Source organism: Vulpes vulpes, chromosome 11 (genome assembly GCF_048418805.1).
Source record: "Vulpes vulpes isolate BD-2025 chromosome 11, VulVul3, whole genome shotgun sequence".
Lineage (NCBI taxonomy): Eukaryota > Metazoa > Chordata > Mammalia > Carnivora > Canidae > Vulpes > Vulpes vulpes.
In genome coordinates, this window is record NC_132790.1 from 9,475,864 (window position 1) to 9,492,202 (window position 16,339).

Sequence of the window (16,339 nt, forward strand, 5' to 3'; positions counted from 1 at the left end):
TAATGCTATGAGCACCTTATCGCATTCTCTGTACCCATGAGGCTTCCGAGTGGCACCTTGAGCTACGAATATCCAGTGAACCTTCTGGACACCACACCTGGCTTCACTCAGTGTGTAGGGGCATGATTCTCAACCTTGCACGCATTTTAGAATCGCTGGGGGAGCTCTCGAAAAATACCAATACCTGGCCTGGATATCAGGGACAGATAGATTAAATCAGAATCTCTGGCGAGTGGGGCAGGCATGGATCTTTTTTCTCCCTACTACTTAAATCACTCTTAAATACACCCTGACTGCCCTGCGTGTGGTGACCGGTCAGAGGAACCTCCCCCACGCTTCGCAGCCAAACTCACCCCTCCCTTCCTAGCCCCGCCCCAGGCTCCTCTCTTGCAATCCGCCTTCCGCCTACAGGGGTCGCTGCGGTACAGTTGGCCCAAATTTGCGGGGTTTCCTCCCAGTCAAAATCTTGCCCCCCCGCCCCCAGGGAGAGTCGGAGCCACCGCGGTATAAATTAGCGTCTTTATTTCGAACACCTGAGCGAGCGCCTGCGGCTCGCCCACCTGCCGTATAAACGTACAAAGTCCCTGTCGCACCGCACACCATGCCTCAGAGATAAATACAGCCCTAGGGGCTCCTGCTCTGGCAAAGCAACTCTTATTTACAGGAATAGATTACAAAAGTATTACAAAAAGTGGTCCTGAACTGGGGGAGAGGGTGGAGTGGTTACTGTTACACGAGCGCACCCCGCGCAGCGCCGGGGCGAGCAAAGTCACCGGGGCTGGGGAGCGAGAGGCCACGCCCCCTTAGGCTACAAAGTAGCGGGGCTCGGGAGAAGAGGCCACGCCCCCTTAGGCTACAAAGTAGCCGGGCTCGGGAGAAGAGGCCACGCCCCCTTAGGCTACAAAGTAGCCGGGCTCGGGGAGCGAGAGGCCACGCCCCCTTAGGCTCCCCCGGCGCCCGGAGGCGGGGCTTAGGTCTGCGCGGGTCCCACCCCGCCGCAAGAAAGGGAAGGGTCTGGCCCCTCAAGAGTCAGCTCTGGCCCAAGGAGGGACCCCTAAAGGCCATCGCAGCGAGTCTCAGGGAAGGGTGTTGCGTGGAAAAAAAGGACTGTGTCCTTACTGTGGAGCGCGGGAGTGGAAACACACAAACAGTTCTCCCTCCGCTCCCAACTCGGGAGGGGTCGCTTTTAAAGCGCGGTTGGGAGTGGGGCTGGCGTTTAAGCTCAATCTTTGGGGCGCGGGGGGCGCCGTCCCTCGGGCGCGTGGGCAGCGGAGGCCTCCCATGCGGCCGCCCACCCCCTCAGAGCACCTGGTAGATGGGGTTGGGGTTTGCGCCCGCTGGGCACTGCGGGGCGGCGTCCGGGGAAGGGGTGGGGGCGCCGCGCTCCGCGTCGCTCTGGGCGGCGGCCTCCTGCGGTCCGGGAGACGACTCCGGCGGCGCCTCGGCCAGCAGGAGCGCGGGCGCCGTGGGGCTCTCGGTGGAGATGCGCTCCACGATGCTGGACAGGCAGTCGAGGCTCGACACCGCAGCACTCTTCCCGGGCCTGGGTTCTGCGCGGGGAGGGGTGGGTTAGTCGGCAGCTGAGCCGCGGACAGGCCTCCCGCCTACGGGCTCAGTGCTTGGGGGCAGACGGGAACCTGAGGACCCAGGGAGAGCACGGAGCGAAAAGGGAGTGGGCTGCACGCTTAGTATTTCATTCCCCGTGCCGTCTCCCGGGATTAGGGGCGGGGGGGGAGGGTCCAGATAGAGGGAAGCCGTGGCAGCTCAAAGCGGGTAACGTGGGAAGGAGGCGCAAATACGCACCGCTGGGCGCCTCGCTGTAGTAGGTGCCATCGTAGCAGTTCCGCCGCCGGGCACCGCTCGGGGGGCCGCTGTAGTCCATCTGCAAACGGCAAGGGCAAGGGCGATCGAGTCAGGCTCGGGGACCGCGGGGGGCCAGAGCATCACCCTCTGTAACCAACTCCCCATGTCTCCGCCACGAGATCTGGGCCCTGGCTGGGGGACAGGGGCGGACGGAGATTGTCTGCAATCTCCCGGGCCAACCAGCGCGGGGACAGTCGCCTAGGAGCATAAGTCTATTTTGTAAATAGGGATGAGTGGAGAAAAGCACAACTCCAGGTCTCTGCAGCAGAGCTCTAACAGCGCCCCCAGTGGGGTGGATCGCATTTGTCCCGTGCGTCCCCAGAGCATCAGGCCACCCCGGTGACGGCTGCTCTGGACACCGGGGTCCACTCCCCAGAAGGTTCCCGGCCCAAACCTCCCTCTGGAGGGCCAACTCCCCGCCTTCTGCAACACGTCCCAGATATAGCAAGAGCTGCCCTCACTTCTCTAGCTCGGGGTCCTGGCCTTACCATGCCGTCGGAGCAGTTGGAGCGCGGGCTGGACGCGTCGGAGTCGCCGCTGTAGTGTTCGCCGCCACGGCCCGGGGGCAGCGGGCCAGGCGCGTAGAAGGCAGCGGCGGCACCAGGGGGCGCGGCGTCCTGGTCGCGCAGCAGCGCCTGCAGCCCTTCGATGTAGCGGATCGCGTTGCGCAGGATCTCCACCTTGGGCAGCCGCTGGTTCGGGTTGCTGGACGTGCAGCGCTTGAGCGTCTCGAAAGCCTCGTTGACTTTGCTCAGGCGGCGCCGCTCGCGCATGGTGGCGGCCTTGCGGCGGTCGGCGTTGGTGGTCTTGCGCTTGCACGCTTTGCAGGCCCACAGCAGACAGCGGCCGGCCTGGTGGTGCCCGCTGGGAGCGCGCACATGCTCGTCCTCGCGCGCGCCTGGCGCAGGGTGCACGGCCGCAGGGAAGTGCGAGTGCTCCTCGGGCTTCAGGAGCGCGCCCACGTGCACGAGGCGCGGGTCCAGGTCCTCGAAGAAACGCAGGTCGGGGGAGTCGAAACACGGGTCATCGTAGAAATCATCCGCCGAGGCGAAGTTGCAGAGGGAGCCGTCGGGGCCGCTCAAGTCTACGTCGCGGAGCGGCGGCGACAGCAGCTCCATATCCCGGCAGGGGGTGGCGCAGTCCCGGCTTCGCCACGGGTTGCCCCAAACTTTCTGCCTCTCCGCAGCCCTGGCCGTGCGATGGTAAAGTACGCGGGTCTGAATGGACACCCGACTTCCCCCCCTCCGCCGGGTCCTGTCGGGCCTGATGCGCGGTGAGGAAAGCGGCTGCAGCGCCCCGGGGCTTCCCCACCCCTATCCTCACGCCAGGCGCCCGGGGCTATTTATCCCGTAGTAGCTAAAGGGCCCCGGAGCGGGAGCGGGCGGCTGGGGGCGGGGGCGCCCGAGGCCAATAGAAACGGGGTGGGGAGGAGCTTGGGATCCCCAGGGTGGCCGCTGGGGCAGGAGACTGGCCAGCCCCCTAGCCCTCGACCCCCGCGCGCGCTCCCGCCCCTCCCCGGGCTGGGAGGGAGGCAGAGGCTGGCAGCCCCACGCGGCTGCACTCGGCCCGCGGGCACGCTCGCTCCAAACCTCCCCGCGCCGTCCGCGTCCGGCGCCCTCGGAAAATGTTGGCCGCGCGCGCCCAGCTCCAAGCTGACTTTGCGCTTCCCTCTGTCCTAGGATTTGTGGGGGACCCACAGGGGTGGGTGCACCCCTGCAGGGTGCAGGGTATGAGTAGAACAGATCGCGAGGGATTTGCAGAGAGACCCGTGGCAGTGGGGCAGAGACACACTCAGAGCTGAGATAGTGAGACAGTGAGAGATACGGCCAAGAGATAGAGACAGAGCAGAAAGCTAGAGGCAGAGGCAGAGAAACCTGCAGCGAGACATAGAGTTTAAGGGGGCGAACCGGGATCCCTGGGTGGTGCAGCGGTTTGGCGCCTGCCTTTGGCCCAGGGCGGGATCCTGGAGACCCGGGATCGAATCCCACGTCGGGCTCCCGGTGCATGGAGCCTGCTTCTCCCTCTGCCTATGTCTCTGCCTCTCTCTCTCTCTCTGTATGTGTGTGACTATCATAAATTAAAAAAAAAGGGGGGGGGGTCGCTCAGAGGGCCGAGGGCCCAGCCCACCTTCCCCGCCCGCCCGCCTAGGAACAGAGCCGCATGGTGCAGAAGAGGAGGATGGCTGCTGACGCTTGGCGCCAATCTCGCCAAGCCCAGGTCCTGCCCCAGGCTGGAGGCAGGGAAGTGCACTCCTGCCCAGCTCGACCTGTGTGTTTCCGCAGCGGAGTGTCCAGTGCGGGGCTGGGTGGAGATGTGTCTTCAACTGGGAAGAAAACTGCTCCGGTTTTGCCTCCTTGTTGCGTGCAGCGCTGCACCAGTGAAGTTCACTGTGCAAAGGCCTGGAGCGTCGGGACTCAGCCTGGGAACCCCACATCAGAGTGGAATCTTTGAGAGTAGAGCTTGCAGACCAATGACCTAAGTCCGAATCTGGATCCCACAGTTTTCCTGTCTGATTTTTGCAGAAGTCACATCGCCTTCCAAGCCTCCCGTTTCCCCAGTTTGCAAATTTGGAGATAATAAGAGCGATTTCTTGGAGCGATTGTGGTGGTGGTGAGAATCTAAAGACACCAAAAGATGTGGAGGTCCCCAGTCGGAGGTGCAAGGCTGTATTATGGAGAAGGCTTGCTTCTGTCGCTGGCACAGACAGGAGTGTGTGCTCCCTGCGGGCTTCCCAGCTGTTGGCTGGGGCGCTGAGCCCTGACAATGGCCCACGTAGTGTCCAGAAGTGTTAGCTCCATTTCTTCCCAGCGAGTCCACTGGAAAGACTGGGAATAGAAGGAGGAGGCAACCACCTCTTGGAATCTCTGGCTTCTTGCCACACCCTGGGGTACCCCACCCCTAGAACGCCCCTTAGCCTCTTCTTGAATCTCTAGTCCATGTCTTCCTATCAGCACTCTGGCTAGAGGTCTCCCTTGGACAGATACCCCTACGTGGGTCTCTCCTCCCAGCACCTACAGATATGAGCAAGAATAATCGTTATGCCTTTTCCACTAACTTCTGGAAGTTGTCCTAACTGGCTCCCTGGACCCTGAGAAGCCCTCCCTTCCTACCAAACCTAGCAGACTCTTCTGGAGTCCTGCCTTCACTTCCCTGCCACTTACAGTAGTGCTGAAGGTCCCCTTCCTGAAGTGCTCACCTCCCTTCACTCTATAACACCAGTTTCATATATTCATTCAGTACATTTTACGGAGCATCCATTGTGTGCCAGGTATTGGTCTAGGTGTTGGGGGATACGACAGTGAATAAAACCAAGACTCTGCTCTTGTGATGTTTACCTTGTAGGGAGACAGATGATAAACAAATAAGCCAGAAATATGTAATGTCAGGAAGTTTTAAGTTTTTTGAAGAAAAATAAAGCAAGGGAAAAGAGTGACGAAGATTATTTCTCTATAGGGAGTGGCCTGGAAGGTCTCTCTGAGCTGATTGCATTTGAACAGAGAGCAGAATGAAGGGAGAGGAGAAGCAGATATCTAGAGTCAGAAGGAAAGGCATGTGCAAAGGTCCTGAGGCAGCACTGTATTTAAAGCACAGTAGGGAGGCTGGTGCGTCTGCAGCAGGATGAGCAAGTGGGAGAGTGGTAGGAGATGGGGTCAGAGTGGGATGAAGGATTTGAATTCTGAGATGGGAAGTCGCTGGAGGGATGAGTGGAAGAGAAGAATGTTAATCATTTGACTTACATTTTAACAGGAGCCTACTGGTCATGGAGGGCAAAGGCAGACGCAGGAAGGCTGAGCCTACTGGTCATGGAGGGCAAAGGCAGACGCAGGAAAGCCATTAGGAGGCTATTGTAGTTATCCAAGTGACCGGTGACGGTGGTTTAGGTCTGGGTCCCAGCAGTGGACGTGGTGAAAAGTAGTTAAATTCCAAATATATTTTGAAGATGGAGCCAGCAAGATTTATTCATGAGGCAGGGAGACAAGAGAGGAGCTTAGGGTGACTCTGGGGAAAAATGGAGTTGGGGAACAGCAGGTTTGCAGGTGGCAGATCAAGAGTCCAAGTTGGGGCAAAATTTGAGATGGGTGTTCAACATCCAGCAGGAGATGTCAGGTAGGTGGGGGCTTTATGAGGCTGGGGTCCCAGAGCAGAGGTCTGGGCAGCGGGGAGCCCAGTCCACTGAGACATTGGAGTCTCCCCGTCCCCAGTGTCTTCCTCCTGGACTAAGCTGCCGCTCTGCCGGCCTGGATGGCCAGGATGACCACCATGGCTCCCTGGCTGCTCTCCTCACTTCCACTCTTGCCACAGCATAACCTGTCCTCTGTGCAGCGGCCTGAGTAATCCTTTAACATGTGGATGAGATGATCTCCCTTTTCTGCTTTAAACTCCCAAAAACATGATGTGGTGAGCACTGGGGGTTACACACAACTGATAAATCGTTGAACGCTACATCTGAGACTAATAATGTACTGTATGTTGGCTAATTGAAATTAAATTAAAAAATAAAAAATAAATACAAAGAAAAGAGAAAAAAAATAACTCTCTAAGAGCTGCATTTAGAATGAAATCTCTAGGTCTGCAAGGTCCCGCACAAGCCATCTCTCTGATTTCATCTGGAGCCACCATCTTTTTTGATCACTCCATCCTAGTCTGAGCTCCTTTGCTGTCTTTCCACACTGAGAGCAGGATCTGGCCTCAGAGCCTTGGCACTTGCTGCTTAAGGCACCTCCCCGGCTCCTCCCATGATTGCTGCTTTTCTTATATCAGGTCTCAGCTCAAACGCGGCTTCCTGGGGATGTCTCTGACCATCTTCTCTAAGGTAGCTTCCCTCTTCACACGACCACTGTGTGATTATCTTCTTAATTCGCTCATTGATGGACGTAGCCCCAAGAAGGCAAAAACATTTTGTTCACCGTGGCATCTCCAGAAACCATCCCAGTGGCTGTCACATAGTAGGAACTTGATAAATGTGGAGTGAATGACAGGGTGGCCTCCTACCCTTTAAATCTCTATGCATATATTTGAAGTTCTTGAAATATGTCATTAATGAGGATTGTTGTATTTCTTCTAAGCTAGACAGTCATGTACATGAATAAATATACAGGCTGGGACACACTTGTTCTTCCCGGGCAAGACTCCGGGCCTATCTATTGAACAATTACACATGGCCTGGGGCATTATCTTCTATCTATAGTGTACTATAGATTTGGCACTTAACTGGAAGCTTGAGTCTTTCCATTTGTCTTATACACTCATGATGAGAAATGCAAATAATATATTAATGATTAGATTGAAACACATATTTCTTCCTATACGTGCCAGCGTCAGAAGCAGAATGCCTGGCACACAGTAAGTTCCCAATAAACATTTGTTGGATGAATCAATTAGTGAGTCAAACCATCTGATTATAGAGTACCCTAAGATTTCCAGGCGAGCTCCTCAGATTGCTTATCTATGCAAATCTAAATTTTCCCCCCAAGCCTATGCAGGCAAGCGAACAAACAAACAACCATAGAGATAAATTTAATACTAAGACTTAAAAGATTACAACTTTGCTTTTTGTGTTTTGCATTCACAAAAACCACTGTGGCGTCACCATCAAGGTGCCTTTATGATAGGTACATGTTGTATGTTCAAACTTACCAAACACTTAATGTAGTATCACTTGTGGCTTGGAAATCTAAACTGTCTGGACGCCTGGGTGGCTCAGCGGTTGAGCGCCTGCCTTCGGCCCAGGGCGTGATCCTGGAGTCCCTGGATGGAGTCCCACATCGGGCTCCCTGCATGGAGCCTGCCTCTCTCTCTGCCTGTGTCTCTGCCTCTCTCTCTCTGTGTCTCTCATGAATAAATAAACAAAAATCTTTAAAAATAAAAAAAGAAATCCAAACTGCTCTGACAGTTTTAAACTTGATTTGTTGCTTCACCTTCTGCAGTAATTAGGAAGCGCACACAGCCTGGTGGCACACTGCCCCTTTTCTATTAGACTTCCAGGGAGGATTGAGTTTGTTACGAGGCTCCTGCTGCTTGAAGAGTTTGGGAATCACCGGACTCAGTGGCTGTTACAGACCTTCCAGGCTGGGACCCAGGCCTGACTGGGGTCACTGTCCTTGTGACACCACATCTTTGGGGAGCAGTTTGCCAACACCACCATTCCATCTGCTGCTGAAAGAGCAGAGAGCAATGGATCTGCCCTGGGAACTGGTGCCCTTTTTCAGCCCTAGCGCTGGGTTGGGGCCAGGGAGGGGGAAAGGACAAATTTGGAAGCGGAAAGAGTCCAAACTCTTATAGGTGTCGAGTCTAGTGAAGGGTGCCCTTGGGGACGCACGTGCTGGACTTGTTCTGGGAGAAGCCAGTGGTGATGGGCCAAGGGCCCTATGGCAGGGGACATCCCCCAGCACCCCTCTCTCCAACTCAGGGCTGAGCAGACCGGTGGGCAAGTGCACGCCTCGCCCTGGCCCTTGGTTCTCTGGTCTCCACAAAGAGGAGCTCCTTTGGCAGCAGGTGGGAAGGGAGAGATCCCTAGGCTTTTCTCTCTCTACCCTTTCCATTCCACCCCCCTCAGCTCCCTTGCCTGCCTGCCTGGGGCTATAAATGGAGAGCTGGCCGTGGGCAGGAATGCAGGCCTGGCTGGGCCCCTCAGCGCTGCACCCACAGGGAGCGGCCGGCCCCAGGGCTCCCGGCAGCCCCTTTCTCTATATATATAGCCTCTGGAAACCCAATCCAGCCTGCACCTGCCCTGGTCTTCAAGCACCCTGCCCCTGCCCAGGCTGGACCTGTGGCCTCTCCCTCTCACTGGCATAGGCTGCATAGCTGGCTGGGAGTTGGGGGTGCCACAGGGCCACAGGGTGAAAACATGTGCAGGCCAGGTGGGGCAGAGCCAGCCCCAGGTCCCCTCACTGGCCCCAATCTTTCCCCTCCTGTCCCTGGATCCACCCTGAATGTTCCTACTCTGTCCTCTGCCAACCTTGCTCCCTGGCAAAGCCTGAATCTGCCTTGGGTATGAATCCTGCCCTGGGGCTGGTTTCGTTGGTCAGATGTGGCCCCCGGAATCAGGGCCAGGGTCCCAGAGATTCTTCACAGAGGGCCACATATCCCACTCTGGGACTCCTCAGCCTTCCACTTGTAAGCAGGGCTGGGAGCCCAGAAGATAAAGTGGAGTTTTTGAAAAGGACCCCCCCAGGGATGGGGAGGAAACAGGGAGGCAACAGATGGTGTGTATACCACCCCCAGGCCCAGCATGCAGGCTGTGTCTATGTGGGCTTGCATGTGCCCTGGGACGGGGAGGGGGCCTATGCCCACTGTCGTGGTCCACTCTGACTCCATCACTTATTCAACAAATATTCATGCTGTTCATGGCATATGTCGGATGCTGGGAATACAGCAGAGAACAAAACGGACAAAGCCCCCTGAGCTTGTGGAGCAGACGTTCTAAGAGGCAAGACCCACAGTAAATGATAGACACGCTAAGACGTAAATTATGAAGGTGAGACATGCAGAGGAAAAATCTTAAGCTTAAAGACACAGGTGCCAGGACAGGCCTGGTTGCAGAATTAGGGTGGTCAGGTTGACAAGGTGACAGGTGAGCAAAGGGGTAGAGGAAGCCTGGGATTGAGGCATGTGCCCATTTGGGACAGAAGGTTCCAGGCCGAGAGAACAAATCATCATTGAGCACCTTCTATGGGACCATTGCCTCTGTCAGAGCAGGGAATTCTGCAGTGGACAAGACAGATTTGGCTCCTGTTCTAGAACCTGTGGCTGTTGTCTGGGGCTGCAGGGGCTGAGTGCCCGGCGGGGAGCGGGGGCATGCGATGGGGTTGGAGGATGGCTTGGATGGGTGACTTGAGACTGCGGGGTGAGGTGAGGATGAGATGAGGTGCTTCGTGCCTATGGTGCTCTGTGCGCCCACAGAGCGGGGTGCAGGGCATGGGATGCACCTGACCTGAGCTTGGCACTGCGGGAGGACCCCTGAGCCCTGCGGCCTACACAGCTTCCCCCATCCCATGAGGCCCCACATGCCATACGCACCTCACCCGCGCACTTCCCTCTCCGTGTCCACCTCTCACCACCAGGCCCTTCCCCAGGGATTGAGAAGCCAGGTGAGGGACGTTATCAGGAGCCCAGACCGTTTGACAGAAGCAGGGAAAGCAGGGGCCAAATTAAGAATCACCCAATGGGGGATCCCTGGGTTGCTCAGCAGTTTAGTGCCTGCCTTTGGTCCAGGGCGTGATCCTGGAGTCCAGGGATTGAGTCCCACATCAGGCTCCCTGCACGGAGCCCGCTTTTCCCTCTGCCTGTGTCTCTGCACCCCCCCCATATATATGTCTATCATGAATAAATAAATAAAATCTTTAAAAAAATCACCCAATGCCTGACTTCTGGAAAGAACCAAGGAGTCCAATCCCCCAGAGTCTCTCTCCCTCAAGCATATTCTTCCCATAATTAAAGAAAGCCTTTCTCTGGTCTTTGAGATCCCTGAGGTCTGAAACACAAACTTACTGTCGTTTGATTAAACAATACAAATAAGGTGATAATAGCTTAATGACCGGAAGTGTTCAGGGAGGTGGGGTTCATGAAGGTGCTCATTCCTCTCCCAGACTAAGGGCATTAGAATCTTGGGGTGAGAGAGCTGGCTACTGGAGAGCTCACCACCTCCCCTGAATAAACACTAAAAAACTTTATTTATTTATTTATTTATTTATTTATTTATTTATTTAAACTTTTTTTTTTTTTTTAATGTGAGTTTAACTTGCAGTGTGAGGAATTTAGGCAAGGTGCAAGAGATGCTATTGCCAAAGTACCAGATCTCCTCAAAGAGCACGTTGTCTTTTTTTTTTTTTTTTTTAATCAATTTGCCAACATATAGTGGATATATAACACCCAGTGATGAGCTCTTTGTCTTTAAGCTAAGATGGCTTGGGCATAGGAAGAAGAATGGGAAGGCCTCTTAAAGTCACCTTCTACTTTACCCACCTGAGGATTTGTGAAAGGCCAAAGGATGCCCCCCACCCAGCCCCTGTCTCCTCTGGCTGTGACACTCCCCAGGAGGTCGTGCCAAGTTCCAGCACCCAGGCCCGCCCTGGGACGGAAGGGTACCTTTCCTCGGAAGGCCTGCTTGCCTCCACTCCCACACCTCCGTGCCCTTCTGTAGCAGGTCACAGGCACGTGTGCCTCCTAACCCGTGGCTACTCCTCATACCGCGTACACCTCCCAGCCCGTGTCCACCCCCGGCCCCGTGTCCACCTCACACTCCGTGTGCACCTCGTACTCTACATCCACCTCTCACGCCATGTGCACCTCCCACTCCGTGTAACCCCACGTTCTATTTGTTCCTCCCACACCACCCACCACCCACACACGAGTATATCTCACGTGTGGACACATCTTCTGTGCTCTGCGGACCCCTCACACCATGTGCTCCTCACACATGTTACACATCGTATACGAGGGACCCCCTCATACTCCATGTGTGCCTCACACATGTGCGTACTTCCCCGTGTACACCCCCTAAGGAACATGCCTCACACCTGTGTCCATACCACACCTGTGTCCCACACTACTCATATTCTGTGTCAGGCGTATCCACACCTTGGTCCCAGTGTGACCAGTTGCCTCCACCCCGTCCAGAAGGAAGACCCTGGGGGCATATTGGCCGAGGCAACCACCTGCGCAGTTGCCAGACTGAACTTTCTAAGCACAATCTTCCGGCTTAGGGAGGGTCAGGCCTCCATGTCAGGGCTGCGGGAGGAGCAGCTCCCGGGTGACGGGGATGGCGCATGTGGCAGGATCCAGTGGGCAGCTGTGGGGGTCTGGGGAGGGGCCTCAGCTCCCCACCCCTTTCCCATTGCCTCCTTGCTGTCTAATCAGCCCACCTGCCAGCCTGGGGGGCTCCAAGGAGCTGGGATTAAGGCACACGCAGCCGTTGGGCTCCAGGGACAGACACCAGCTGCTGCCCCCAGCAGCTGCCCCAGCCACACGCCTCCGGGGGGAGGTTGGGAGCCTTGGGGAGGCCAGATTCTCTCTCCCAAACCTGCCCATCCCTGACCAGTAGCAGCCAGGACAGGAGTTTCCTGGCAGAGAGACGGAGGGCAGGGGCCTCATGGCTGATACCCGGGCTGCCTGGGACATCTGCCTCTGTCCTATGTCCTGTCCTGCCACCTCCACGAAGTCCTCCTGGATTGCTGCTTCCACTCTGGTTTGGGAAAGTGATTTATGGCCCATGCGCCTCAACAGGTCTACCCTCTCACTATTCCTCAAGTTTCCTTAGTACCCGCTCTGTTCTCGGGGTTCAAGCTAGGTGCTGTGGACAGGACCCCTAGCCTCTGGGAGCTCCGCCGAGTGGGGAGTGGGAGATGCATGAGTGGGTCATCTCAGCACCCTGTGCGAATACCCGGAGCAGGCAACTACTCTCCTGTGGATCCCTGAGAGGCCCTCCCCAGGAGGGCCCTGCTGATAACCTCCTTCTTGGGTACGGAAGGGTGAGCAGGGGCGTGCGGGGATCTGGGGGGAGGCACTCCAGGCTGGAGAAGGCATGACGAAGGCCGGAAGGCACAGCTACGTGCCCTAGGATACTCCCGTGTGGCTGACACTGTGTCCGGGCTTCCTTTGGTCATCCGGGACCTGCTCAGACCCCGGAGGGGTACATGGGCTCTGTCTGAAGGGGAGCTCACCAGCTTTCCAGGCAAGACCAGTTAAGTAGAGGGTAGAGGGTGGTGTGGGGAGGGATTGCAGGGGGAGGGTGGAAACCTTATAGGGTGGAGAGAGCCTGGACTGAGCCCAAAGACCAGTTCGGCCGCCGTGGCTGGGTGCGGTCCCGCCTCCCCCAGCCCGTCTGAGCCTCGCCTGGGTCCCGCTTTCTCCACGTGTCGGATGGAGGCCTCAGACCGGCTCCACTCCCACTCAGGTAGGGGCCTGCTTTTCCCTGACCTCCTAGGTCCCTGCTTCTCCCTGACCTCCCAGGTCCCTGCTTCTCCCTGACCTCCCAGGTCTCTGCTTCTCCCTGACCTCCCAGGTCCCTGCTTCTCCCTGTCCTCCCAGGTCTCTGCTTCTCCCTGTCCTCCCAGGTCCCTGCTTCTCCCTGACCTCCCAGCTCTCCCGTGGCTCCCCCTTCTCGGCGTGGAAGGAGAGGCCTGTCCCTTCACCTGGGGCCACCTGGCCTAGCCCAGAAGCAGAAGCCTGGGTGAGCCCAGGGCCCAGCAGAGATGCAGAAGCCTGTTCCTCAGACGAGAAAGGCAGCTGAGCCAAGGGCCGGGCCCCAAGGAGCACCCGGGCACCAGGCATGCAGACGTCTTTGTCCTCTCCTGATGATGCAGCCTAATCTCTCCCAGGCCCCGTCTAAACCTGCCCTTGGAGCCCTTGGAGCCCTTGGAGCTGATCTTGCCTGACACCGAGAGTGCATCACAGTTCCTCAGGCTGTTTCCAGAGGTCTCTATTGGCCTTCGGGGCCTGAGCCACCTGGACTCGGATGCTGGCCCTACCCCTTTCTGAGCTTGGTAGCTTGGGTAAGTTACTTTCCCTCGCTGAGTGTCACTTCTCCCAGTTGTAAAATGGGACTGGTCCCAGCACCTATTCTGGAGGATCATAAGGATTCAATATGCCAAGGCATGCGGCGTACTTGTGTGGAGCCTGTCTCATGGTGCACAGTAGGAGCTTGGAGATTATTCTTGCCTTGTTTGTTCTTCTGGATAGAAGCTAGGAGCGAGCAAGCTGTGGGTGGGGTGGGGCTGGGACACTGGGGGGCCCGGCCTGGCTATTCTGGGCTCTGGACCTCTTGGAAGTGGGGGCCCTGGTGAGGTGACTGGAAGGGTGGGTAACCTTGAAGCCTGTGCAGTATTTGCAGCAGCAGGTGCCACTGCCTCCACTGTGCACACGGGCAGCCTGCCAGTCGCCCCCAAACAAAGCTTGGCCCAAGGGGAGCAGAGCTGGCTGATGACAGATGCAGAGAGGCTGGTGCCTGCAGGGCCAGGGAGGGGGGCTGGGAGAGGCCAGAGAAGGCAGCTTTGTGGAAGGCATCCCCAGAGAAGGCTGAGGCCCAGCAGCGCCCACAGCTCAGTGGCCAGTGTCTCCTCCCTGCTCTAACACTAGGGACAATATGGATCTTCTTTGTATAGTGTAGAAATATGAGGCCCAGGCTTCTAAGCAAAGCCCAGGACTCACCTAAGCTTAGCTATGGAGGTGCTAGGATGGGAATGTTGGTCTCTTGGCTCTACACGCCAGCCGATTCTAGGAAGCCCAGCCTTGGAGACAGGGGAATGGACTTGATGGGTTCTTGAGGTCCCTTTATATCCAGGATGAACCTGCCCTACCTCATACCCTTGAAGCAAGGACATCCCCAACTATGGCAGGTGAGGGCAAATGGCAGGTCACCGCTGATCTGGTTTATCTATGGTTAGGAGGTAGCCACCTCTACCTTGACAGAAGTCCTCCGACTCATCTGGCTCAGGGGTTGTGGGTCTCATGGTCCCTCCTTTGCTATTTTAGGATGGGAGCTCAGAGTAGGCTTGGCCAGGAACTAGGGATAAGAAGGGAAAGTGGGGAAGAACATGGAGAGAAAGAGCCATCTGGTCTTGGGGCCTTGCTGGGCCCATCAAATTTGTTCTTGTCCATGCAGTCCCTCCCTTGCACCTTCTTCCCTTCCCAGCAAAACTTCCTTTTTCACTCTTTATTGTAAAGAATTCCAAACATTAGGAATAGACACAATAGTATAAGAAGCCCATTACCAGCTCTGACAGCCATTAACTGGTGTCTAAACCTGACCTGACCTGTTAATGTACTTCCTCCCCTCCTGTTATTTTGAAACAAATTTCAGACATTATATCATTTCATGTGTGTATATTTGATTGTGTATTTCTAAAACACACAACTTTTTAAAAAAATTTTATTTATTTATGATAGTCACAGAGACAGAGACAGAGAGAGAGAGAGAGGCAGAGACATAGGCAGAGGGAGAAGCAGGCTCCATGCACCAGGAGCCCGATGTGGGATTCGATCCCGGGTCTCCAGGATCGTGCTTTTTTTAAAAAAAGATTTTATTTCTTTATTCATGAGAGACGCAGAGAGAGAGGCAGAGACACAGGCAGAGGGAGAAGCAGGCTCCATGCAGGGGGTCCAATGTGGGACTCGATCCCGGGACTCCAGGATCACGCCCTGGGCCGAAATCAGGCGCCAGACCGCTGAGCCACCCAGGGATCCCCAAACACACAACTTTTCTTAACATAAGTACAATACCATTAGAATACTAATAAAATTAACGATATGTAATTCCTCATACAATCAAATATTCAATCAGTAATCAAATTTCCCATCATCTCATAAATATTCTTGTTTTTTTGAATCAGGATCCAAATAGGGCCCACACTTTGTGATTATTAACCCATCTTTTAAGTTCCTTCGCATATAAAAATTCCTCTTCCATATTTCTCTCCTTTGCAATTTATTTATTGAAAAAAAAATGAGTTGTTCATCCTTCAGAGTTCTTACACCCTGGAGGTGTTTTGTTTTTTTTTTAAATTGCATCTCAATGATGTAGTTGTGGGTTTTTCTCATTTTTGTTTTTCAACATACTGATATAATTTTTAGCTGGCATTAAGATCACCTAGCAGAAAGCTACATTTTCCGGATTCCCTTGTAGCTAGCTGTAGCCATATGAGTAAGTTCTAGGCAATGTGGTATGAGTGGAAATGATTTGCACATAACTTCTTGGTTATAACTTTTCTTCTTTCTTCCTGCTCATTAGTTGGAATGTGGGTGAATGGCAGGGCCTGGAGTGGCCATCAGTGGGAGAATGATGGGTCACCAAAGATGTCCATGTCCTAATCTCTAGAACCTATGGCTATCTTACCTTGGTGTGGCATAAAGGATTTGCAGATGGGATTGATTAAGTTAAGGCTCTTGATGGAAAGATTATCCTGGATTATGTAGGTGAGCCCAATGTAATCAAAAGAGTCCTTAAAGGCAAAGAGGGAGGCCGGAGAGTCAGAGTCAGAGAAGAAAATGTGATTACAGAAATAGTGGTCAGAGCCATGGGGCCATGAGCCAAGGAATGAGGTAGCTTCCAGAATTGGGAAAAAGTAAGGAAAGAATTCTCCTCTAGAGCCTTTAGAAGGAGCACTGGTCTGCTAGTCCCTTGATCTTAGCTGTGTAAGACCCACTTCAGACTTCTAATCACCATAATTGTAAGATATGTATGTGTTTTCTTTATTCATCTTTTTAAATGTAAGTATGAGGAACATACAGTGTTATATTGATTTCAGGTGTGAAATATAATGATTCAATAATTCGTACATTATCATTACTCAGTACTCAAGATTAGTGTATGTTGTTTTTATTTTATTTATTTATTTATTTATTTATTTATTTATTTATTTATTTGTGTGTGTGTGTGTGTGTGTATGTTGTTTTAAACCACAGTTTTGGTGATTTGTTTCAGCAGCAAGAGGAAACTAATATCTCATCTTAGATCATGTGATGGTGGTTGCTTATTGAC

The 16,339-nt window shown here is 54.6% G+C and overlaps 1 protein-coding gene across 1 annotated transcript; it reads right to left on the reverse strand.

Moving 5' to 3' along the window:
• Nucleotides 1-501: 501 nt before the first annotated feature.
• MYOD1 (myogenic differentiation 1) lies at nucleotides 502-3,197 on the reverse strand. The gene is made up of 3 exons (XM_026008125.2): nucleotides 2,352-3,197; nucleotides 1,804-1,882; nucleotides 502-1,550 (listed from the first exon to the last, which is right to left on the reverse strand). Exons 1-3 carry the CDS (start codon nucleotides 2,979-2,981, stop codon nucleotides 1,300-1,302), a joined length of 960 nt encoding a protein of 319 aa, XP_025863910.1. The 5' UTR covers nucleotides 2,982-3,197; the 3' UTR covers nucleotides 502-1,299.
• Between the last annotated feature and the right edge of the window lie 13,142 nt (nucleotides 3,198-16,339).